Genomic DNA, 25,095 nt, shown 5'->3' on the forward strand with positions numbered 1-25,095 from the left:
AAGCACCAAAAAGGGGCAACTGGAGCACGGTGTGCAAGAGGACTTCCTGCTCCCTCAGTGAAAGCCTGGTGAAGGCTTTGAGGGTTAATTTCATAAAGATGCAACCTTTTTAATTTCAAAGTCCCCCTAAAATGAGATGGAAGATCTGACCCAGAAGAATCAGTGACCTGTAGACGTGAGAATGAGATGTGTTTTCACACACTGGTCTCTTTTTGAGGTTGAAGACCAAGACACAGCAGGGAGACTTCCCTGTGTGTCCTTCCAGGGAACTCAGCAGAGCTCCCACATCTTATGTTGGCTGAGAAATTGCCCCGTTCACTTGACCCGGTCTCTCCGTAGTTTCTGTTCCCTTCCTGCACGTAAATATTGACACGCTGCAGTTTCAGTTGTAACCCTGATGTTTCCTGAACAAACAGAAAAACAAAGCACTGGTCGGGACGTTTGTTGCCTGCAATAACTTTCCCGGCTCTTCCCTTTGTGCTTCAGGGCTGTGTTTCCAAGGCCTGAGGTTCAAGTGTGGGTGGATGTTCAAAGCAAGGGATCCATCCTGCAATTCCATGGTACGTACTGGATGTTTGGGATAATTTGGTGGGTGTTGAGCTGCACCTTCATGGATATCCTCACTGGTTTGGGGCTAGGCAGTAGGTTGGAGTGATGACAACCACCCTGCTTCCCACACCCTGCACCCCACCCTGTGGGGTTTTGTGGGAATTCAGGGAAAAATATAGTGATTTTAGTCCTTCTGCTCCACGAGAAACAATCACAGAGGCAATTTTGATGCGCAGTGGGATGAAACTCACAGCTAAGACATGTCTTTCAACTCCTATTTACAGCGCACATGCTGGTTAGGTGCTCAAAGGAGACATTTTCCCAGGAATTTTTCCCTGGGCTCAGCATCTGTATGAAACTCCATTTAAAAAACACAAATCATCATTATTCCTTCCCCGCCATCAAGGGAAAAAGCAGCTGCCTGGCATCACCTTGCAGTGCTTGCCACTTCCTTTGGCTCTCCACACTGGAGACTGGCCTGGATAAACCCCATTCCCAAAAGTTTGCAGCTGGAAATGAAAACGCTTGCTCAACAACCCAGTCCCCAAAGAATTCTGCTGTGGTTTATTTTATTTTATTCTGTTTTATTTCTGCACAGAGCCTCCAGGAGGTGACACAATCATTTAGGATGGAAAAGAGCTCTGGAATCGAGTCCAACCTGTGACTGATCCCCGCCTTGTCACCCAGCCCAGAGCACTGAGTGCCACATCCAGTCGTTCCTTGGACACCTCCAGGGATGGGGACTCCACCACCTCCCTGGGCAGCCCCTTCCAATGTTTAATCACCCTTTCTGTGAAGAAATTCCTCCTAATTACGGAATCACAGAATATTTAGGGTTGGAAGGGATATCTGGAGAGCTTCCAGTTCAATATCCCCTGCCAAGGCAGGGTCACCTGGAGCAGGTGACACAGGAATGCGTCTAGGTGGGTTTGGAACGTCTGGAGAAAGGGAGGCTCCACACCCTCCTCGGGCAGCTGTTCCACGCCCCATGGAAAGTTGTTATTTCTCATATTGAGGTGGAACTTCTTGTGTTTTATTTATGGCCACTGCTCCTCACCCTGTCACTGGGCACCGCTGAAACGAGTCTGGGACCATCCCCTTGTCCAACCCGACCTGCCCCGGGCGCCGCTCGAGGCCGTGACCCCATCATGTCCCCCCCTCCCCTCCCCTGAGGGGGGGCCATTTTGTGTGAGGGGAGGGGGCCATTTTGTGGGCTCCACTTTCTCCTCGGGGCAGGAGGAAATGGATCGTGTCCAGGCGTGTCCGGGCCGTGCGGCAGGTGACAAGCGATGTGTGGGGCCGCATTAAACCCTCTCCCGGACCCTGCGGGGCTCATAACACCGGGTCGGGGCAGCCGCAGCGCTCCCTCAGCGCTCCCTCAGCGCGGCCGGCCGGTGGCCGCCATGAGTCCTCCGGGCCGGCAGAGGGCGCTGCCTCCCTACCCCGGATCGTCCGGTGCGGGGTTGTGAGCAGCCATCCCGGGTTATCCCGGGTTATCCCGGGCCCATCCCGGGGCTATCCCGGCTCCGCCGCCATGGGGAAGAAGGGGAAGCGCGACAAGAAAGGAAAAGGCGCCGAGAAGACGGCGGCGAAGATGGAGAAGAAGGTGTCCCGCCGGGCCAAGAAGGAGGAGGTGAGGGCGGGACCCCCGTGCCCCCCGGCGCTGGGGCCGCTCTGGGGGACGGGGAGGTCGCGGGAGCGGGTTGGAAGTAAAGGAGCGAATCCAAAGGGACCCTGAACTGTCCAGGGAAACTGTGGTTCGTAGAATATATGAGCTGGAAGGGACCCTTTGGGATCATCCAGTCCCGACTCCCGGCCCTGCACAGGACGCGCCAGGGATCCCACCACGTGCCGAGAGCCTTGTCCAAACGCTCCTTGAGCTTGAACTTCCAGGGATGCCCCGTCTCTGGGAGTGTCCAAGGCCAGGTTGGACAGGGTTGGAGCCACCTGCTCCAGTGGAAGGTGTCCCTGCCCATGGCGGGGGGTGGAACTGTGTGGTCCAACCCAACCCATTCTGTGATTCTCTAAGTGGCTGTAAATTAAATCCCTTGTATGTGACAGCAGGAGGAGGAGAAAATGCGCTTTAGGGGTCCTTCTTCCTTTCCATCCACCCCACCCTTTTCTCCTGGTATTAAAATCAAATCAAAATTTTTGTTTCTCTCACTCGTAGAGTCGGGGCTTATATTTAAGCCTCAAAACACCCACCTTGCTGTGGATCAAAGCTGGGTCTTACCAGCATAATGCAAAGTTTAAAGACATGGAAAGTGCCACTGTAGGTGTGTGCTGGCTGCAGGGAGAGCTGATGCCATGCTGCAGAGGCAAAATTCCCAGATTTCAGAAATGTCTGATTGGACCACACCTTCCAAATGATGAACTGAAGGGAGATGACGAGCAGTGGGGCTGTAGGAGACACCATGGATCAGAACCTCTCCCCTGCTGCAGTCCAGCTTCTGCCCTTGGGCTCGGTGTATCTACAGTTTGGGAGGCAGATTTTAAAAAGGGGAAATCATGAGTGTGAGTGATGGCTTCCTGTGGGGTGCAGGTGTCTCTGTGCACCTCAAGTAACTCATGTCTCTTTTTATTTCTAGGAGGATCTTGAAGCTCTGATAGCAGAATTCCAGAGTTTAGATGCTAAAAAGACCCAAGTAATTGAGTCATCCTGCCCACCCCCCTCACCCAGGTAAGAGGTTGTGAGGCTCTGGCTGTCACTTACAGAGCAGTTGATGGTGCTTGTAATGAAATTTATTTATGTAAAGTTATTTCTCAAGAATGAAAGGTGTCGCTGATATCTGGAGTTGTAAAATGTCTGATATCTGGAGTTATAAAACACCTGGTTTATTGAATCCCTGGTTAAATGAGGGACTAAAAGCTTTTTTTTTTTTTTTTTTTTGCCTTAAATTCACTTTTTAACCATCAGCACAAAGGAGGCAAAGCAGGGTTATATTACAGGGCTTTGAGGAAAAATAAAACTGAAGGGGAAGTTTTGGAAGGCACTTCAGGGGCAAAAAGATGAGATAAAAGACACTTTATCAGTGGGGATTCACAGACTTGGGGTGTGTAGGAGAGCAGTGACAGTGGCAACTGCTGAATAATGACGCAGAAAACTTGAGAGAACACAGCCCAGTTCTGCCCCCACTTCTGTGCCCTCATAAAACTCATTTTTGCTCCTGACACACCCGCATTAAAATTCAGGAGCTCACGTCAGAAGGCGAGTTAAATGACAGTGTAACGTGTGCTCCTAAAATAGGAGAAGGTTTCAGACAGTGGCCAATTCATCTTGCTGCAAGTTTTGAAGAAGTTAATTTCTTTGGAGAAGTTTTTAGCCCTGGGGTGAACATCACGGCCGAGTCATTTGGCAGATGATGGAGAGACCTTTGTGGCTGCGGGGCAGAGGTGCTGGTGGCAGCAGAGTTGAAGGCTCCAAGGTTCAGAGTTTTACAGGACTTACACATCTGTTTTGTCCATCCCTCTTTTCTTTGCAGGCTGAACGGTTCCCTCTCTGCTCACCCTGAGAGAGACGAGTTGATCCTTTTTGGAGGTGAATATTTCAATGGCCAAAAAGTAACGTATACTTCCATTTTTTCCTTCTTTATTCTACCCCCTCCCCGCCTTTTACTGTAATTTGCACGAGTCTCATTTGAAGGGAAATTTGAGGCAGGAGTCATAAAATATGGATTTGTCCCTGAACGAGAGCAAAATAGCCTTTTAATTCTGCCGTGGCTCTGTCTCATGCCTGGGCTGTTGGCAGGAAGGAGACACACTGGAACCCATTAAGGAGTCAGAGTGATTGTCTCAGCATCAATATTTCAGGGCTTCATAATTTCTCCAGACTTAATTGTAGCCATATCTGCCCCTCATTTGTGATAACTGGTGAAGAATCTCTTCTCTTTCACTTCTCAAAACAAGATACTTCTGCACCTTTGCTGCTGGCAAGGCAGTGCCTGCCTTGGAGGTGGGAGCAGTTGCAAATATTTGCACGTGGCCACTCTTGTTCCTGAATTTCTGCAAGTTGCAAGTGTTTATTGTGCTCCTGGAGACAAACTGGTGTGGAAAACTGCAGCCTGCCAGTGACATTTGGCTGCTTCAGGATCACCCAGTGTGATGTGCTAAACTAATTCTGCTTCCTCCACTACCTGAAGCTGTTCCTGGCCCTGGAGTTAAACAACTTTAACCTGAATATATCTCTGTTAAGCTCCAGCTTAAGTCCTCATATCTCAAGATGTCACCAAGGGTTTGGGAAAGAACATTCCAGTCTGGTGTGTTAGTCTGGAACATCTGGTGGAGGAGGTGGTTGTCCTCCTTTCCTGCCCAGTGTGCTTTGCAGTTTTCACCCCAGGCTCACAGATAACCCTGTGCAGGGCTGAGCTGAGGTGGTGTTTTCTCTCCCTGTCCCGCAGACGTACCTGTACAACGACCTGTACATTTACAACATCAGGAAGAACAGCTGGTCCAAACTGGAGATCCCCAACCCCCCACCACGGCGATGTGCTCACCAGGTAAAGCTCAGGTGCCAGAGCAGCAGTTGGAATTGTTCTAAAGCTGTGCTGAAGGTGGCTGGGAATAGGTTTTTGATTTTTTTTTTCTTCCTGAGAGTTTTCTTCATTCTCGTTCTAATGGGCTGCCAGTGGTGTCACTTCATCTGCTCTGCTGAGGGGCCCTGTACAAGCTTTCCAAGGTGCTTGTGCTCTCTGATCACATTCAGTGTGGAGTGAAGCTTTGGGGGACCAGCTCAGCCTCCATAATCCCAGGGAGGCACTGAATTAATAAGACAGAATTTGACCAAAAAACCATGAATGAATGGCAGAGTTGCTGTGAATAATTATTTCTTTAAAGCCCACAGACCAACTTCCATGAGCATTACAGACACTGCCACTCCTGCTGGCAGGTAGAATTTGGGCTCTTTTCCACCTCTGGATATTCAGGTCACTGAACTGTGATGGTTGTGATGATGAAAATTTTAGGTTTGTTTACTTTATGTGAACACCTGGACATTAGAAACTGGACCAAAGACTTGTATTTTTTGCAGGTCTTTGGCCCTCCCCAGCTGATAGATTATCTTAGATTATCCAGCAAGTGCCTGGGTGACTGGTGCCTTCCAAAAGCTGCTGTACAGGATGTGAATGTCATTTTCCTCCCCATGGCCAAAGCTCTTTAGAGCTCCCTGGTAAGATCCAACACCCCAATCAGGGTTCATATACCCTTGTTATGCTGCTCCTAAGTGCCAGTTTGCTCTTGAGCTGTGTATCCTTTCTTCAGTTGAAAGATTCTGACTTGATTTTTGGGTTACGTTGTGTTAAGATAGAACATGATTTCAGATGCAGAATTCCAGTAGCCAGCAGGTGGCTGTCGAGCAGCTGAATCCAAACTGAGCAGATCAGGAGCTGCAGCTGGATTACAACAACAATAAAAGGAGAAACCATCCGAGCAGTCCTGCTTCAGCAGCGTTTTCTGTCTGATAATTAATTATAGTGACACAGGAGACAGTTCAGCCTCATTAGCTGACTGGTTTGTTGTCTTCCTCGTGGCTTTATTTTTAATGCACATTCTGCATTAGCTCAGAGGTGGACAGAAGTGTGGCTGTGGGGGTCTTGTACATGTTTTGTTTGTCATCTCTGGTCTCTGACACACAGTGCTCTAGGTTACATTGGCTTCATCACAGCTGTTCAACAGGAAGAAATTTAGGAAAAAATTCTTCCCTGGGAGAGGGTGGTGAGGCCCTGGCACAGGTTGCCCAGAGAAACTGTGGCTGCCCCATCCATGGAAGTGTCCAAGGAGAGGTTGGACGGGGCTTGGAGCAACCTGGGATAGTGGAAGGTGTCCCTGCCCATGACAGGGAGGTTAGAAGAAGATGATCTTTAAGTTCCCTCCCACCCCCAATCAGCTAAGGATTTTATGAACAGAGCTGAGGTGAGAATAGCTATGGATGGATGTTGTCTCTTGTTCAAGGAAAAGGTTTGGTTGTGGGATGAATTCCAAGCCAGCTCTTGAAAAGGTCACCCACAAGTATGAACAGGCTGTTGGATGTACCTTCCTCTTAAGCTTTAAGCACCCGATACCCATGAAAACCAGGCATTTGTCCCCTTTGTTTGGGTAACTTCATGTTCCCACAAATCCTGCCTGAAAGCACACACCGGATTTTCTCCTGTGTTTTATCCTTGCATGTATAGGCTGGTTTATGTCAGGGCATGGCCATGTGTGATGCTAAAAATCTTGTTTGCTGGGAGAGAGAGGGAATGAAGGCCTAGTGAGTAAAGAGATTGTCCCAGTGTTGATCTGTGATGGGTGCCCTGGAAAAAACACCCATAGGAGATGTTTATAGTGTAAATAAACACAGAGTTCCCACTCAAGGAAGAAATCTGACAGCCATCTAATTTCTTTTTTGGGATTCCTTCCTTCTTCCTTAGTCCTTAACAGATAATTTTAATGAAGCAGAGTCTTGCTCTCCTTCCTGCTTTTAACTGGCAGTTTGCATCCCAGAGGTGTTTTGGTGCAAAAGAACTACAAAACCCCTCTGATGCTCTCCTCTCTGTACTGCCCCAATCAAAGCAGTAACAGTCTAGTCCAAATGCTGCACATTTCCTCCTGTGCTTTGAGGTTTTTGGTTGGTTGTTTTTTTGTTTGTTTTTGAACAAAGATTTGAACAATTGTTGTTAAACTAATCCCAGGATGCTTCCTTGGAAACGTTGAACTTGCAGAAGTGATGCCAGGAGGTGGGAAGAGCCCAGCTCCTTGGCCAGCTTTCCTTTCCTATAGGGAAGGTTTGCTAAACAATGAGGAACTTGGATTTTAAATTCTCCTTCCTCCAGTCCTAGTGAGCTGCTGTTGTCCAACAAGGCAGCTGATAAAAAATGGTAAAGTTCTCCTGTGTCTGGTTCCTGAAGCCTTGTCTGATCCAGCTTTTCCTTCCCCTGGCAGGCGGCCGTGGTGCCCACGGCTGGGGGGCAGCTGTGGATTTTTGGAGGGGAGTTTGCATCTCCCAACGGGGAGCAGTTCTATCACTACAAGGATCTCTGGGTCCTGCACTTGGCTACCAAGACCTGGGAGCAGATCAAGTAAGTACTGGGGCCTCTTGTCTAGACTTTTGCCAGGAAAGGTTGGACCAGATGATCCTTGAGGTCCCTTCCAGCCTGATGTTCAGTGACTCTTCAATATTGTCCACCCAACCTTGGTAGGTGTAATGTCCAACTTCAAAACAGTTCTTGTTGCTTCATCTTCCTGGGCTGTACAAAACCAGTGCAAGGATCTCCAAGTTTTAACATGCCTTGAGAAAACAGTTTGTCTCTCCACAGAGCCAACTTTCCTCCTGATAACTGGCCTTTGCTGCCTCGAGATTCCTTGGGATAAACAAGCCATTAATTCAGACCTGTCAAAAGTGAAGAGGTGCCAGAAGTAGTTTTTGACAGGAGTGAAGGTGTAAATACCTTCTGTGGAACTGGCCTGAAGTCCCCTGCTAATGTTTCTTCAACCTTTGGCTTCTCCCTTTTGCTGCTCATGTTTATATTTACATGAAAGGAGTTCTGGTGTGCCATCCAGAGAACTGAGGCAGGACATATGGCTTTGGTTCTGACTTGGGCATTGATTTTCTCCTGGACTTGGGGATTGTCTTGACTGTGGCATCAGTGAGAGCAGAGTTTTATCTGTGCAGCTGATATTTGAGATGCACTGGGGAAAGCAGCAGGTTTTGATCACTTGCTCATCTGCTGTTTGACCTGTTGAGCTCCTACTTAAAAGCTCCATGTCCTTCCTTCAGGTGAGAAACCCTAAATCTGCCCAGGTTGTCACTTTTCCCCCCATTTACAGAGTGTGCTGCTGTCTGTGTCTCCTCTTGCACAGTAATTGAGGGTGGTTTGGGATGAGCTGTGCAGAGATGGATACCCTGGCTCTGCCTTGGCACTGCCCGAGGCCACACACTGAGTCACTGTGCCTGTCTTACCTTTTTCCCTCTCCCTGCGAAATGGGAGCATTGATCCTGCCTGACAAGGGGCACTGTGTTACATCCCTGCCAGTCTCATGTGAGAGGAAGTGATGCTCCCCATCCATACTGGGAGAAAGGTTTGATTTTTCAACCTAACCCTTGATTGGAAAATCCTCACTGGAGGGCAGTGGTGACATCCAGCTGCAAGGAGAGCGAGGGCTGGAGATGGACTGCGTTTTGTGAGCCATTGGAGAGTCCAGATGAGGCTTCGTTGACTCCACCACTGATGGTAGAAGTTTTGTGTAGAGCTGATTTAGGGTTTTCCACTCCCAAAGCAAAGGCTGCAGGATCTGACCTGCCTGGGAGGAGGAAATGAGGTGGTTATGAGGTTCTGCTCATCCCACACCTTATCCCACCTGGAAGAGCAACCTCAGATGTAACTCACCCTGCCGGAGCACAGCTCTGGAGCTCAGGATGGAGTCCCCATGTCCTGGGAGCTGCAGGATGCCCTCAGCATTCCCAGGCCCCAGGTGGACTAAAACCAAGAGATTTTGTTGTGTTGGGCTGTTCCAGCTGGTGAGGACAGAGCCAGGTGGGCAGAGTGAGCTCCCAGTCCTGCCTTGGAGCAAGTTGGAGGCACCACACCCTTTGAGCCTCCCAGAGCTGCCCTTCATCCCAGGTACTGTCACATGTCCCCTTGGCTGCCACACCACAGTGGGAGGAGGCATTTGCAGACATTGATGCCTCGATGTTTCCTAGTAGACAAAAGATGGACATTTTCTAAGTGAGCATCATAAATTACATGGGTGGAAGTGCCCTGGGGAGATGATCTTCTCTCTCTCCCTGCCTCGTGCAGGATCTGCTCCGTGTGAGCTTCCTGACGTGTTTGGGTGGGCGTCTCTTTCTCAGCCCTGCTGGAATTTTGGGAACGCCCGTGCCTTGGTCCCAGGGTTGGAATCAAGCAAGGCACATCTCCCCATCCTTGGGCAGAGCTCCAGGAGCTGCATTAATGAGGCAGCTGGTGGAGGAGCCTGGGAGGGGATGGCTTTGTTTTAATCCTAACCTGGCTGAGCGTGAAAATCAACTCTCTGCTACCTCTTTGCTTTTCCATATGGCAACTTGATTACAGTCTGCTTGGGAAGGAGAAGGGGAAAGGGCAGACATGGCTTTGAGTTGTTAAAGGGATTTTTTTTCCCCTATTTCCTTTAAAACTATGATCATAACATGTACTGCATTTCACTTCCTTCAGCATTTTGCTTTTCTTGCTGCTGTTGTTTTTCCAGAGAGGTTTCTGTGTGTGTCTGAAGTCAAGCACTTACTTGTTTTGGATTGCCATTAACCTGGGATAAGTGGTGACAGTGAGGGTCAGCTTTGGGGATAGTGGTGGTGGGAGAGTGAACACATTTGGGAACATAAATGGAAGGGGCAGCTTGTGTAGGTTTTGTGGATCATGGTGGGGAACCATCCCTGGCACAACAAGCCTTCACACAGCAGACCACAATTCCATGTATCCAATGTCATGGCAGTGTTACCTGAATAAATGCCAGGTGATAGACATTTGGGGTACAGGCTTGCATTGAGTAAACTCAGTTGGTTTGGAAGATGTCATTTTAGTGCAAATAATGGAGTAACAATTAATTATTCATTAAGAAATGTCTGGACAAGAGAGATAACGTTTCTGTTCCTCTTCTCCTGGGAAGGGTCACGTGTGTCCTGGTTCAGGTGGGTTTGATGTGTTGGTTTGTTGGACTGAATAGCCAAGATGACCCCTGTGGGATCTAAACTTGCAATTCTAGGAAATCTAGTTATTCTAGCCCCACAGTTTAGATTTCAGGCAGTTATGTTCTCCTTCCTGGCCTACAGTTCATGCCACGGACCATCTTGGTGCCAGGAGAGAGGCTTGGCTGTAAAACCTTTATGAAGAGAAAACCTTGAATAACTGAATAACATCCCTGTGCTGTGTCTGCTGGGGAAGTGGAGCTCCCATTTTCTCCTAGCACAGAGCACAGTGGTGTCAGGCTGTTTGACAGAGTTAAAAGTTACTATATTTAGCAAGATGGAGCTGTATTTCCTTGCATTTTGCATGCACAGAGATGATCCAAACACAACAAATCCCAGCCCGTTAGAAGCCGTGCCAGCAACTGACTTTGACTTAGTGGAGCCACCTTATCTTGTGTGTGATGCTGGAGGTTCCCTCAGTCCATGAACTGTTTGTTACTCTGCCTTAGAGCAGCAATATTTTAACCTAATTGCCTCATTCCTTCCTAGAGAGAACATCCTCACTCAGCCTGGCCCAGAGAGGAGGAGACAGGGAGCATCACAGGGCTTGGGAACTGGCAGATCCCTCCTCTGGAATTCTCTGCCTTGATTCTGAGCCCTTGCAGCTCCCTTCCCTTTAATTCTGGAATGTTAATGATCCTTCCTGTGGCAGTTTGGTGAGATGTGGTGCTATAAATATCCCGGGGTAGCGTTTCACTGGCGTGTGTTTAATGGTGTTTGCAGAGAGAACTGGAGCAGTCACTGCAGAGCAGGAGCTCTTTCAGCAACGGGTTTGTGGCTGATTGATGCCTCTTCTTGCTCTCCTGCTCTCACCAGAAAGCTCAGGCCCTGCCACATCAGGTAGAAAAGGGTATTTTGATGTAAATCAAGTAGATTGTCAACCCAGAAGCCTTGTGAGCTTGTTCTTTGGTAGATCAGGGTGTGCAACTGTTGTTTGACTTCCCAAGGGATTTGAATTGAGGATTTTGTGCCTTGTGACACTTGTGTGTTCCCTTCTGTCCTTCCTACCTGAGTGTGCAAACACAGTGTACACACTGACCCCAACCCTTGTGCATTCACAAGTGTCAACACTAAACACAAATCCTGAGCTGCAGCTTCCTTGAGCACTGGAGGATAGAAGTGCTTTGTCCTGGAGTTCCCCTTTGATGGGATGTTCTCTGCAACATTCCTTTTATTAGTATTGAACATTTTTAAGATTCACCTGAGCATCCTTTGGGTGAAGGAATGAATGGAAAGGTAACTTCTGCAGTTCTGTAGCCACTGGGACATGGAATTCTGGAATCTGGAGGCTTAATTCAGTTTTTGGTAGGTTACTATAAATCCCAGAGTAACTCCACAAGCAAAAGCAAATTCCTTATGGAGCAGTTCTGATCAGACTCATGCTCTACATGTGTAGAGCCAGTCCTTATCCAGACTTTTAATCTATTTTTAAAAAAATCTGGAGAATTTACAGCTCCCTCCCACACATCTGCTTTCCAGTGTCAACCCCATGAAGTAAAGCATTAATCATAAAGTCTGGGAAACCATTTCCAAAATGCTTGTTTTGGGCCATGAGGGATGATACAGGTAAAAGGGGACAGTTTGCAATTGGACAACAAGTCTTGGAGCTTGCAGGAAGGTCCTGGAGTAGCAGTGAGGTCCTGCCTGACTGTTTGTCTGTGACTTTGAGTTAATTGTACTTCTGTGGCAGCTTGTTTATTAAAACACACACATCAATGAACAAACCTCTTGTTGTTCAGAATTGATTTTTAACTTGGAGGAAACCTGCCTGAGAAATATGGCACAAGATACTCTTCTGAGAACAGGATTTTATTGTTCATGTTGATTTTGAATTCCTTCTCTCCTTAAAAAAAAACATAGATTGTTTAAAAGGTGTCATCCTTTGGAATAATAATGTGGGAGCTTTGTTACAGAAAGAGAAAATAATGATTTCAGATCTTGATGAAATTAATTCTAGAGGTGCTGTTCTGCAGGGGATACTTAAAAATTCAGTAAATGCCTGGAAAACCCAACTCTCTGTTAGAATAAAGACTCCAAGCAATCAATATTAATTCAGTCTTCCCCAAATGCTGCTGTTCTGCTTGGAGTTTCTCATTATGACTGGTGTGAGGTTGTCATTTTCGATGGGGAATAAGGGCCTTTATTTTCTCTCTCCTCAGAAATCACCACAATTCCCAGCTCCCTGCTGCCACTTCAAGTGTGGCAGGAGGGCTGTGGCTTTAGGTTTTGCAGCTTTTTTCATCTTCTTTATTTAGGCCCTGATTCTGCAATCACTTAACACACGTTAATGCTGCCTGTTTGGGGAGTCTTGCTGGGTTCAGTGGTGCCAACTCTGTGCACTTTGGAGACTTCTCAGGGAGTGAAAATGGGATGGATTAATCCATGGGGGCAGAAAACAGACACAGCAAACCCCTGTTTTCCCTGCAGATTGGCCCAAAGTTGCCTTTGGTTTGCAAGTTCCTGAAGTAGCTTTTGCTCTCTCTCAGAAGGTGCTCAAGGCTGTGGGTGTGAACATGAAGGAAGGTTACCCTCAGGAATGGCATGTCCAGCTTCCCGGGAGCCTTTGGATGTGACAGATGGGGGGTGTTGCTTGTTTCTGGAAATGGAAGCAGCACATTTAACTGAAAGGTCAGGAAGGCTTGGAAGAGCAGAAGAGTGATGTGTGGCTGCTTTTTAGTGTGTGGGATTATAAAATGAATCATAAAATCATGGAATGGTTTGGGTTGGAAGGGACCTTAAAGCTCATCCAGTTCCACTCCCTGCCATGGGCAGGGACACCTTCCACTATCCCAGGTTGTTCCAAGCCCTGTCAAACCTGGCTTTGGACACTTCAGGGATGGGGCAGCCACAGCTTCTCTGGGCAGCCTGTGCCAGGGCCTCCCCACCCTCACAGGGAATGATTCCTTCCCAATGTCCAATCTAACCCTGCTCTCCCTCAGTAGGATAAGATAATAATGATGACTTCTTTTGCTGCAGTGCCTTTGTTCTTGAGGAAATCTGAGTGATTTATAAAATCTTTTCACTAGTTTGGTGTTACATCGCAAGTGCAGGTGGATGAGTGAAGATGTTATGGGTACGTGATTGCCTGAGATATTGAAGGAAGGTGGATGTCGGATCCAGTCTCTGGCTTTTGGTGCTTGGAGAAAACATCTCTTGTTTGGAGTGTCTTTCTTGAAGTTGTGTAAGTTGACTGCTATTCATTAAGCTCTCTTGAAAAATTAGCTCCTGACTCATAGCAGAAGAGACTTCTAGACTTCAGGTACTGTTAGGGACTTAGCTAGGAATAAAATTGTGTTGCAAATTGTGTTGCAAATCCCAAGAGTTCCTGGAAGAGCACACACACTGTTCTGGGGAAAACCAGACATGTACTAAGGCAGTGAAGTTCCTCATGGTTTCCCATTCCAGGAGAAGCTGAACTCAACCACCTCAGCTGCCAGTTACTTCAATAAAAATGGGCTGGTTCACTAACAGGAATTTTGCTGACAAGTGGAATTTCTTTGTGTTTCAGGGCATCAGGAGGCCCCTCTGGGCGAAGTGGACATCGAATGGTTGCATGCAAAAGGCAGCTGATCATCTTTGGGGGCTTCCATGAGAGTGCCAGGTGGGTCACTGGGATGGCTGAAGCTCAGTAAGAGCCCTTTTGGCCTGTGAATCTTGTCAGAGCCTTGTCTTCTAGAAACATCTTCTCCAGTAGGCTCACACACCCTGTGAGATCACAGCTACACTCTCACAGGGACTGTGAAGAGACTGAAGTGCTACTTTCTCCTGTCCTAAGTGGTGACCATTACAGAAAGTTGTGCTGTGCCCTTTGCTCTCCCCAGGGATTACATCTATTACAATGATGTGTATGCCTTCAACCTGGACTCCTTCACCTGGAGCAAGCTGGCTCCAGCAGGGATTGGGCCTGCTCCAAGATCCGGGTGTCAAATGACTGCCAGTCCTGAGGGCAACGTAATCATCTATGGAGGCTACTCCAAACAGGTAGGGGAGACTTTGGGGTAAGTCAGAGTGTTCATCCACAGCCTGAGAACCAGAAGAGGCTCCTTGTCTTCTCATTGTGCCTTCACGCAGCTCTGTGCTGATTGAGGGGCTAATCTTGGTCCAAGTTAATTTTTACTTTCCCTGCTGTTCTAATCCAACGTGAGGAGCTGACATAACAGAGGTGAGAATGAGCAACGGTGGTGGTTGCTGCCAGCTTAAAACATTCTCAGGTAGTACTCATTTGCCTTCCAGCACTGGCAGGTTAAAAGCAGCAGTTGCCAGGAGACTTGTGCTTTCTTCCATCAGTGAGAGGTGAGCGAGCAGCACGAGTTTGCAAACTCGGTAAGCCAGAGAAGACTTTTGATGAGCACCAACCTCCCTCTGCTCCGCTCCTCGCCCTGTTAATCACGGTAATTTACACCGGATAGCCCTTCAGCCACATAACCAAGGATCCCTGTCTCCGTGCTGGGCAGCAGGAAGTAAATATTTCATTGAGCAAAAGGCTCCTGCAAAAGCTTTTCATGTTGCAAGTGCAGACAGAAGCCCCGAATCCTGCTGCTCCCGTCTCCGTGGAACGGCAGCGCTTCCAGCAGCGCGTTGCTGGGGGAGGAGGACGCCTTGTTCTTCTGGTGGGAATAAATGAACAAAGGAGGAAAGCAGGGAAAGGGGAGAGAAGGGAGTCAGTCTGTCTGTATATTTAGAAGCGCTTGTGCCTCCTCGGGGCCTGTGCTTTGGACTCTGTCTCATCAGATGTGCATTTGATTAAATGGCAGTAACACAGAGGCATTTTCTACCTGAAAGGGCTCTGTCCTGTTCCATTCTCTGTCCTATTCCCTCCCTCTTGAGGGTGGGAAGGAAGCGTGAGCCTGCATGTTCTGCTGGATGTGGATCTCCTGGCTACTGAAAGCTGGATTTCAAGTGCTCACTGAGCCCCAGGGAAGTATAAAAATTGAGGTGTGTCTGCAGTTGTTCTGCTCCACTTCACAAGGGTGGGCTCTGTCCCACTCCTCTGGGTTGGTTTGGGCTCATACAAATGAAGTAGAAGGGATGGGGGGATGCAAAGCTGCCCTCAGCCTTTTGCAGGACACTGGGCAAGGATAAGAGCTGGGGGAAGTTCCTCTGCAGCTTGGAGAACAGCTTTTAGATTAAAACAACTACTCCTGTTAGGAATCTGCTTCCTTTTTTATAATATAGAGAGGTCAGTGATGCGTCTCTCTGATGGGCCATTCCTGACAGACTCTGCTTTTGTAGCACAAACTGGCCAAAGCACTGGACAGAATTTTCTCTACAACTTTCTGGAGCTGCAAAGGCAACAAACCTTTAGCATGCTCTTGAAAATTAAATTCAGCAGGATATAGCCCCCCTAGGAGAGACACGATTTCATTAATGTGTGGCTGTTTAATTCTTGTTGTATCTTTGCTTATATTGTGGAGCTGAGTGTCTGGGTTTGCTTTAAAGTGGAAAAAGTGTGTTTGGCTTCTGTGTCTGCCTGGGGAACTCTTGGGAGAAATCAATATTTAATTGGAGTTGGGCAGGTACAGGAGAAGACCTGTTCCTTGTCTCCAGCTGTAGAGGCAGATACTCCATTCAGGAGGGCTGTGAAGACATTTTGAGGCATATGAAGACGTTTTTGCCTGTGCAGCCAGGCAGGTGTCCAAGCAAAGCACCGTTCACCACGTCATGCATGAATTCTAATAAGAGGCAGGACTAAGTTGCTCATGTGCTGTAAACCAGGGGCAGAATTATGTGGAGGCCTCCTGAGGCCAGAGCTATTCCAGGCTTATATGTGGTGGGAATTGGTTTGGAGGGAAGAGGAGGGATAATCCTGATAGCTCTTGTGTTTTAATATGGACATAATGTGGGTGTCCCATTGCTGGAGGAGGGTTGTGATGTGACAGGGCTGTGTCCTGTGACAGGCAGGGAACTGGGAAGGCACAAACAGAGATTTGGGTTCTGCTTTGATTTTTTGGACGTAGAGAACTGATTGTGGAGAGTCTGTTTTTAGTAATGTCTGTCAGTCCAGGCCATGTTGCTGAATTCCCTTTATGTGAGCTGAATAAGAAAGTCTTTTTCATGGCTGGGGAAATAGAGGCAGAAGAGATGAAGTGACTGGTCTGAGGCACTCCAGGACCAGAACCTCAGTCCCAGCCATGCCTTTGCTGTGCCTGCCACTGGATTTTGCTGACCAGGTGGTGACAAACAGGGTGTTTGTCACACAGCTTCACAACCCTGAGTGTGAATAACTTGAGATGTTGCTGCCTGATATTTTAAAATGCAGGATTCTTAGCACACTGGTTCATCTGTTTCATCTTCAGCCTAGAGATGATAAAGGCAATTTCTATGATCTCCTACAGAAGGGGCTGCTGTGGGTGTTGTTGGCTCTGCTAAAAGAGACCTAAGGATCCCACCAGGAGCTCAGCCTTGCTCTCCTGCTGATCTGAAAGATGTCCTCTCCCATTTCTCGTGCTGGGGCTGGGGTTTGCTGCAGCAAGCTGCATTTTTGGCTGTGTGAAGCACCGAGCCCTCTCCATTGCTAGGCAACGTGAGCACAGCGAGCCTGACTGGCACCGAAGGGCTGGAGCTGATGCTACTCCACCTTGCAGGTGCAGCCTCCAAGCCATGGGTGTGCAAGGCTTTGGGATGCCAATGATGACCAGCATGTGGGAATTTTTTTGTTGTTGTTTTGGGGTGGTTTGTTTTTTTTTTTAGGGCCAGGCATTGCAAAGCTGAAGCGGGTTCTGCTGGTAGATTGCTTGTGGCAGGGCTGAAGTGTTTGCCTGAATTGCAAGGTCTGGTGGGACTGCTTCCCTCTGTAGCTCTGCCTGCTTAAGTTTTCTCTAATTGGGTGCATTTTACCACTGTTGAGCTCCTATGTTTAGCGTGTTATACATGGAGGATCCTTATTCCGCTTCTCGAGCTCTCTGTGTCTCGGTTTCCTTGCTGTCTTTTTAGCTGAATGTTTTTTAGTTGATGCCTGTAAAGCTCTTGTAACTTCCAACTGCACCTGTTTGTCCAAACAGTGGGCTGTGCATATCCAAGCCAGTTTTATACTGGAAAACAAACATCTGGAACTTCAAGGTAGGAAGGACAGTGGGGGAACAGGAGTCTCTTGTGACTGACAGGATTTGCTCAGGGCAGGGGGTGTTGTGAGGAGGTTGGTCTCTCCAGCAGCTGGTGAAGTGTCTGCTTAGAGCCAGTGTGAGCTGAGGAAAACAGGCATCTCTTTGACAACAAATAACTAACTCCCACTCCACCTCATTGGGGTTTTCTGAGCCCAGGGAGCTTTGTCATGTTGCATACGCAGCGTGTTTACTACAGAGAGCTCTGTGGTGTTCAGGAGAAAAAGAATGCACTTATTCCACACAGCTTGTGTGATAGTGAAGCAGCTCTCCCAGTGTTTATTCCCCTTCCTTTCATGCAGGCAGTGCCCATCCCACTGTGCTCCTCACCCTTGACCTGTGTGTGCCCTGCATGTGGGAATGTGGGCTCTGTCCAGCACTTCAGGACAAACTGCAGCCGGCCTGGGACTGGGGAGGACAGAACCCCCATTGCTGTTACCCTTGGCAGACAAGCACTCTGCAAGGTGTGAAACCTCTGCCCACCCATCCCTGACAGCTCTTAGCTCAGGTGAGCCTTGCAAGGTGTTTAAAGTGAGGGACTGACTAAAAAGCTGCTGGATCTGAGCTGTCCACAGCCTGCAGTGACTTCTGCTGCTCCTGGCCCGTGTGACAGACACAGGAGTGTGACTTGGCCGGAGTGTGGCGCTTGCTCAGCACAGTGAGTCACAGCCCTCTGAACTCGAAGGGCCACAATACCTGCTCTGCCAGGCTGTGAAGGGTATATTCCACACTTCAGCACCTTTCCTGGAGGGTGTTTCTGTCCTTTCCTACCCTGGCAGATCTCTCAAGGGTCTGTTCACGCTCCCAGCCCCTCCAACCGTGTCTCCAGCACCAGAGCCCTTCCAACCGTGCCTCAGAACCACTCACCTGTGCGAAAAGCGCTTTGTTTTCCACAGGCTGTGGCTGTGGGCGTTTTCCATCACTGTTTAACCTTTTATTCAGAAAATGGGCCTGTCCCTGGTGCTTGTTCCTGCAGGTTTCCTGTCCCTGTATGCCTGATGTCCTGTTGCTCAAGGACAGCAGGTGGAACAGCGGAGTTGTTGACTTCGTGGAAGTGGTTGCACAGAACTGGATCTCTCCAGGGGGGATATTCTGTCCTGAAGAGTGTGTGTGTCTGTCACTTCACTCATTAGATGTGTGTGGAGAGCAACAGGACATGTAGCCCAGCCCCAAACTAAGAGATTTCCCAAGTCAGCCCTTCAGGCAGCCCCTGCTCCTTAAATGAACTGTGGCTCCTTTCTTGCTGCTCTGTGAGCAGATTTCTGCTGTTCCTCCATCACTTCACCATCAGCCTTCCCTGAGGCTCCTCAGCATCATCCACATCACAGCGTTGTCGTGCAGTCCTCAAACACACTCTTCTCCCTAAGAATTTAGCGCCATTCCCAAAGAATTGGGTACCAGGCTGTGCAGCAACACCACAACAGGCCCTGCAGTAACAAAATCCTGTCAGGTGCAAGGCACAGGTGTGGGGCAAGAACAGCCAGTGCTGTGCTCTTGTGTTCTCAGGTGCACCCTGCTGCTCATCTTCCTGAGGACTGGACCCTGGGATCCACTGCTGGATCCTGGAAGCAGCTACGCAGCAATGCTGTCACTCCAGGGGGAAGGGAATTCCAAGGAAGTAGGAGCTGTGCATGAAGGATGGGTAGATAATTTCATTACTGAAAGAGCTCTTGCAGTGGTGTGGCAGTGCTGCCTTCAGTGCTGTGTGTGGCTCTGAGCACTGGGACACGGGGTTGCAGAGGGGAGGGAGGAAAATCCCATTTAAAGGGATGCACTGAATTTCCTCAGCTGAGGTTTGATCCTGCCCTTGCTGTTGCCTTTAGTAGGCTGGGAGTGGGGTTTCTGTTTCTGCTTAGGAGAAGAAAACCTGTTGCTCAGGGCTCTGTGGGACCCCAAATGCCAAAGGTGTGAGCTGCAGGTGGGCTGTGGGGCAGGGCTGTCATCTCTGCCCGTCCTGAGGGGGTGGAGGTGGGGGGGTGACAGGAACCGACAGTCTGGGTGTTGGTCACAGCTCTGGACTAAATTTAGGCCTTGTAGATGAGACAGCACAGATGCTCCAAGCTTCTGCTCAACATCCAGGGGCAGAATTCCAGAGGGTCTTGCAAGCCCCTTGTAGAGTTGTTGTGTGCCACTTTGAGAAGTAGAATTCTGCTCCCTTTACAGGCTCTCCTCCCTGGAGAAGGCACAGGGTGCTTGGATGTCCTTCAGTGTCCTGTTTCCTTGGTGCTGCTCATCCTTCCTTCCTTCCTTTGTAAGACAGTTGGGTTTAATCCCCTGTGGCAATTTATTTCTCCTATCTGGGTGCCAAAATTCCTGCCCCTAAACTGCATCCCATAGTCTTCGTACAGACCCAAGTCCCAGGTCTGTGCTGCAGCCTGGAGAGCCCTTCCTGGCTGTCACATCAGAAGTTGTGGCTCATCACAGGAAGTTCCTGGTTTGAACCCCATGGGTGTGATGCTCCAGGGCCACACCGTGGCCTCCTGGGTGGCTTCTCTTTGCCCAGTCCCAGTGTTTGCATTTTCAGTTGGACCTCCCATGATTTTTTCCCTGAGCATCCCTGTGTTTGCCTTCCCTGCAGAGAATTAAGAAGGATGTTGACAAGGGCACCCTGCACACGGATATGTTCCTGCTGAAGGCTGAAGGAGTGGGCAAGGAGGAAGGTAAGCACTGTAGGCTGTGCTGGAAGTGGTGCTGCAGGACTGGCAATGCAGATCCTCTCCCTTCCTTTGAATAACACACCAAAAAACCCCAGGCCCTGAACAAAATTTCCCTCTCAGTGGAAAGCTCTGCCCCAGCGTTTGCTCTGGGGGTAAACACAGCAGATGAGTTGATTTAAATGTTTTTTCTTCCCAGGAGTAGCTCAGTGCATTTGTGTTCTGACTGTAGCTTAAAATGAAGGGAAGGGTGAAGGGAACAGCACCTTCAGGAGCACGCAGGAGGAATTATGTTCTCCTTGTGTGCTGGAGAAGGAAGATGGACCATCACACATGCAGAATCCTGAAGGGAAATGGGAATTGGTGCCTGTTGCTGCAGAAGTGGTTCTGTCCCCTTGCCACAGTCTGTTCTACAGCCTGGTAGGATGAGGCTGTGTCTGCTTTGCTGAGCGAAGCTTCCAGGGGAGCCAGAGGCTGGAAGGAGTCGTGGTTCTCAGCTCCAGGTGACTTGGTTCCAGAGCTGTGTAGTGTTTTACTCCAGCACAGTGAAACACTGGGAACTGGAGCAGGGGGAGAACCTGGCAGAGCTCTGGAGGAAGGCTGGGATATTCTTTTTGTCAGACAATCACTTCTAGCTCACAGCATCCTCTCTGTTGGCACCTCCTGGAATACTCTAAGATGGAGTGGAGGGTCTCCTACCTCCTTGCATAAGTGAGAAGCACTGGCCTGCACCGGCAGCCTCAGGAAAAACTACAAGAAAAGATATTTTAGGGATTTTTTTTTTGGTTTGTATGTGGGAGGGAATTAAAACAACATTTCAAAATTCCTGCTTCTGGGACATTTTGATCACTCCTTTTCTGTTTTACAACAATGGAAAATCTTTGGGATTTTAGAATTTTCCTGGGGTGGGTTGTCCCTGGCTGGACTCCAGGTACCTTCCAAAGCTGCTCTATCCCTCCCCTCCTCAACTGGACAAGGGGGAGAGAACCAACAAAAGGCTCGTGGGTTGGGATGAGGGCAGGGAGAGATCACTCACACTCTTCCCATGGGTCCCTTCTGTGGGGTTACAATCCTTCAGGAACAGACTGCTTCAGAGCGGGTCAGTGGTTGCTTTCTCTTGGAATGTCCCCAGAAATAGGAATTCCATCGTTTTCCTTAGTATAGAAAGTATTTTGTCCTTGACTGAGGGAATGGGATAATTTTCTTCGAGCTAAATGTCTAAAATGTTAAAATTGTGATTGATTTCTTCAATTTTGAGTGTCTGGAAGTGGGATTTGGGGAGGAGGGTTGGTCACAAACACTGTCTGGATTCCAGGCCCTGTTTGCATCATGTCCTATTCATGGTTGTATCTTGTTGAAATTGAGGTTCCTTTGGCAGCACAAGGCCTGGGCAGTGCATGTGCTTCTCCCAGCCTGCATTTTAGGGGATTTTCTCTGAAGTCAGAGTAGAAAGGATTGGAGTAAAAGCAGAGGGATAGAGCACAAGCCTTCTCCTGCTGCTGAGGCCTTTATTTTAGAGCATGGCTGGGGCTCCTTAGGGTGAACTGTGCTTATTTTTGGGGTTCAGGCAGTGGTGCAGGTCGGGTAGATAAGGTGGACAGAACTGATGGAAGGTGGGTGGGCTCCATGGGATAACCCAGGGGATTTTCCTGGGTGCTTGAAGGCTGCATATTATCAGGCCTTGTCTGAACTCCAAAGCCAAGAGGCTCCTTGCCCCAGAAAGCTCTGGAGGTAGTTCTGAGAACGTCCAAAACGGGGCATTGATTTATTTTCTGGAAGACTGAAGGGTCTTGGAATACACAAATCACTCAGGATCCTCCTTTGCTGATGCTCATATTTGCTTTTTTCCATTACCAGAGAAGTGGACGTGGAGTCGGCTCAGCCCCTCTGGAGTGAAACCCCCTCCCAGGTCTGGATTCTCCGTGGCTCTTGGTCCCGGTAACCGCTCCCTCCTTTTTGGGGGGGTGCAGGATGAGGAGGAGGAGGAGAGCCTTGAGGGGGACTTCTTCAATGACATCTATTTCTATGACATGGGGAAAAACCGCTGGTTCCCTGCACAGCTCAAGGTCTGTATATTCAGATCTGTTCAGTTCATTGTCTTTGATCAGCTGAAATGTCCTTTGGGCCTCTTGGAGCTTTCATGGAAACATATTGTGTTACAGACTGCTTTGGGCTGGAAGGGACCCTAAAGCCCTTCCACCCCCTGCTGTGGGGAGGGACACCTTCCACTTTCCCAGGTTGCTCCAAACCCCGTCCAGCCTGGCCTTGGACACATCCAGGGTTGGAGCAATGAGCTCTCTCCCTTTAGAGGAAGCCTTTCTAGTAACTCCAGTTGTAAAAGAGTGGCTCAGGAGGCAATTCCCTTCCTCCAGGGTTCAGGCTGTCTCTGCCCTGTTGTTGTGTAATGCGAAATGAAACCAAGCAGCTTGAAAACATATTTCTGGTGCTTTACTGGAGGATGTTTCCAGGTCAGATGTGCGAGTCTGAGATAGTCCAGTAAAAAGCTACTGTGTAAAGATCTTGTTGGGATCAAAAACCCTCTTTTCCCTAGTGCTGAGCTACCAGAAGAGATGAAATATTAACCTTGGCTCATAAGGGCTTCAGAACTGAGGCCCTCAGCCCAGCTGGGCTCTTTGATTGTGTTTGAACCACTCACAAGGGGCAAGTGAGGTGCAAACGACCTGCTTGAACTTCTTCTTCCCCCGCCTGTTTCTGGCTTTGTTCTCAAAATGGAGAAGTCAATCATGTAATAACAGGCAAACATCCACTCAGACTTTGCTCCTGCCTTCCAAAACTGCCTGTTTTCCAGCCCTTTCATACAAGTACTCCAAAGACCTGGAGTGCTGCCTGGTAATGCACTGTAATTTAGCACCCAGCAATTGGTGTGATTTCAGGAAATCGTGGGTTACTCTCTCTTGCTCCTCTCACAGAGCAGTGGCCTCTGTGTGTGTTTGTGGCACCTGAGAGCAGAAGAGCTGTTAGGAAGCAATTCCATGCCATGGATTCTCCAGGATTTCCACTGCTCCTCGTTTTAGGCTGTTATAAATTCATGCTGAAGTTGCACCTATCACTTGAGACTCGGAATTGTAATGAAAAATGACGATTCTCCCCCTCCCTCCCAGCAGCATCTGTACTACTTGTATTAAAGTGCTCTTAGGTGCACACAGTTCACAACCAATCTCCTTTGGTTCCTGTGAACAGGGACCAAAATCAGAGAAGAGGAAGCGGAGACGAGGCAAACAAGCCGAGTCAGAGGCTGCTGGAGATGAGGAGGGGGAGCAGAGACCTCCCCAGGGCCCCCTGGAGATCGTCAAAGAGGTGGTGGCAGAAGATGGGACTGTCATGACCATCAAGCAGGTGATCTCTGGACCTGCAGAAGAGAAGGAAAGGTCTGAATCTGAGGAGGAGGAGGAGGAGGAGGAAGGTGGAGCCCTGGGACAGCAGGTGGAGCCGTGCCCACGTTCCAATGCCATGGTGGCAGTGAAACACGGGGTCCTCTACGTGTACGGGGGGATGTTCGAGGTGGGCGACCGCCAATTCACCCTCAGTGACCTGCACAGCATCGACCTGCACAAGATGGGGGAGTGGAAGGTGCTGGTGGAGATGGATCCAAGTAAGCTCATAGTGGTATCTGTCCCTTTACCTTGAGTGTAGCAACACCACACCAGGGAACAAACCAACTATGGAGCTTCCTCAAGTTTTGAGTAGTGGTTTTTCCTAGACAGGAAAAATCTGGGAGCGTGTGATAATGCAGTGCCTTACCAGAAACCTGTCTGGTCCAGAGCTTTGCTGTCACTGGTCTGTCTGCTTTGAAACTGAGACCTGTAAACACTGAGACCTGTAAACAGTATCTTTGTTCACTGGTGGCATGTGCTGTTCTGGGAAGTCCTGGTGTGCCAGGCTTGTCCACTTGGCAGAGGACAGGGATGCTGTTGCCTGTCCTCACCTTCCAGGGCAGTGAGAGTCTTGGGTCCTTTTAAGCACATGGGCATTACCTGGGGCTATCTCTTCATACATTAATTATCTCTAGGGTTATTTCTTTGCATTCATTATCTCCAGGGTTATCTCTTTGTACCTTAATCTATCTCTTTGTACCTCTCTTCTGTTTCCCTTCTCATCAAAGAAGCCCAAGAGTGGCTGGAGGAGTCGGAGTCAGATGAAGAGGATGATGATGTGGAAGGTGCAGAGGGAGGAGAAGAGGAAGAGGAGAGCTCTGAAGAGGAGAGTGGAGATGATGAAGGTAATGATCAAATGAATGCCTTCTCCATACTCATCTAAATAATCTGCAATAATTAACTAATTTACAATGCCTGGTTCTGCTGCCAGCCTGGAAAGTCTCACTGGCATCCAGGTGAGTTTTCCAGCAAAAGCAAAGCTTCCATAGTGCACTGCTCTTGGGGTAGAAGAGAAATTTTATTGGTTACTGCTAGATTTTGAGGGTGTTATATTTGGACACACAAGTGTTCTTGGCCAGGCTGTGACCTCTCCATGTGTCTCCCTCCCATTGCAGCAGGAGAGGAGCAGCATCCAGCAGTGGAGCCTGGTGAGAATCCTGAGGAATACCTGTCCAGGACGGAGCAGTACTGGATCAAAGTGGCCCGCAGCCACATGGGCCCCGAGGCCAAGGAGAAGAAGGTGGTCAAGGTGGCTCATGCCATGGCAAAGACATTCCATGAGGATTCGGTCTAGATGGTGGTGAGGCTGTTCCAGGAGTGAACAAACGTGCTGGGAGCCGTGGTCAGCCCTGCTAAACCCAGCCTGATGTCCAGAAGGCATCCTGGCACTTCAGCCTTTCCCTCCCCTGAGGGCCTCTGGGCTGAGCAGCCTCCTTGCTTAATGCTCTGGATATGTTGTTATTCCTGGGAAGGTTGTGGGAGGGTCTTGAGGAACAGGATTACTGTCCAAGCACCTGTTCTGCTGAGGCTGGGCTATACAATACTGACTTCTTTGTGTTCAAAAAAGTTGGTTTGAGTCTGTCAAGACAAACTGCACGTCACAGTGTTCACTGGTCCCAAATTTCCCACCCTGACTGGGGCCAGAACGTGTCTCCAAGGGTTTCTACAATAAACTTACTTGGCTACATCATCTTGGTTTTCTC

The 25,095-nt window shown here is 48.9% G+C and overlaps 1 protein-coding gene across 3 annotated transcripts; it reads left to right on the forward strand.

Moving 5' to 3' along the window:
* The first annotated feature begins 1,987 nt into the window (after positions 1 to 1,987).
* Positions 1,988 to 25,082, forward strand: KLHDC4 (kelch domain containing 4). 3 transcript variants are annotated; one of them, XM_050311713.1, is made up of 12 exons: positions 1,988 to 2,182; positions 3,138 to 3,229; positions 4,032 to 4,110; positions 4,947 to 5,045; positions 7,465 to 7,601; positions 13,752 to 13,844; positions 14,065 to 14,224; positions 19,922 to 20,003; positions 21,855 to 22,063; positions 23,199 to 23,610; positions 24,121 to 24,237; positions 24,511 to 25,082. In XM_050311713.1, exons 1-12 carry the CDS (start codon positions 2,084 to 2,086, stop codon positions 24,684 to 24,686), a joined length of 1,755 nt encoding a protein of 584 aa, XP_050167670.1. In that variant the 5' UTR covers positions 1,988 to 2,083; the 3' UTR covers positions 24,687 to 25,082. The 3 variants fall into 3 exon arrangements, with proteins under 3 accessions (XP_050167670.1, XP_050167669.1, XP_050167672.1); XM_050311712.1 differs by having other exon boundaries at positions 1,989 to 2,182; positions 24,508 to 25,082; XM_050311715.1 differs by lacking the exons at positions 1,988 to 2,182; positions 7,465 to 7,601 and having other exon boundaries at positions 3,160 to 3,229; positions 24,508 to 25,082.
* Positions 25,083 to 25,095: the final 13 nt, after the last annotated feature.

This window comes from Myiozetetes cayanensis, unplaced genomic scaffold (genome assembly GCF_022539395.1).
Source record: "Myiozetetes cayanensis isolate MyiCay16 unplaced genomic scaffold, myiCay2020 scf16, whole genome shotgun sequence".
In the NCBI taxonomy this organism is placed as follows: domain Eukaryota; kingdom Metazoa; phylum Chordata; class Aves; order Passeriformes; family Tyrannidae; genus Myiozetetes; species Myiozetetes cayanensis.

Excerpts from the sequence above, each read along its gene's own strand:
- KLHDC4 (XM_050311712.1), top strand. The coding sequence starts at position 2,084 with ATGGGGAAGAAGGGGAAGCGCGACAAGAAAGGAAAAGGCGCCGAGAAG. Across the intron at positions 4,111-4,946 it reads AATATTTCAATGGCCAAAAA|ACGTACCTGTACAACGACCT; the intron begins GTAACGTATACT and ends CCTGTCCCGCAG. Across the intron at positions 7,602-13,751 it reads AAGACCTGGGAGCAGATCAA|GGCATCAGGAGGCCCCTCTG; the intron begins GTAAGTACTGGG and ends TTTGTGTTTCAG.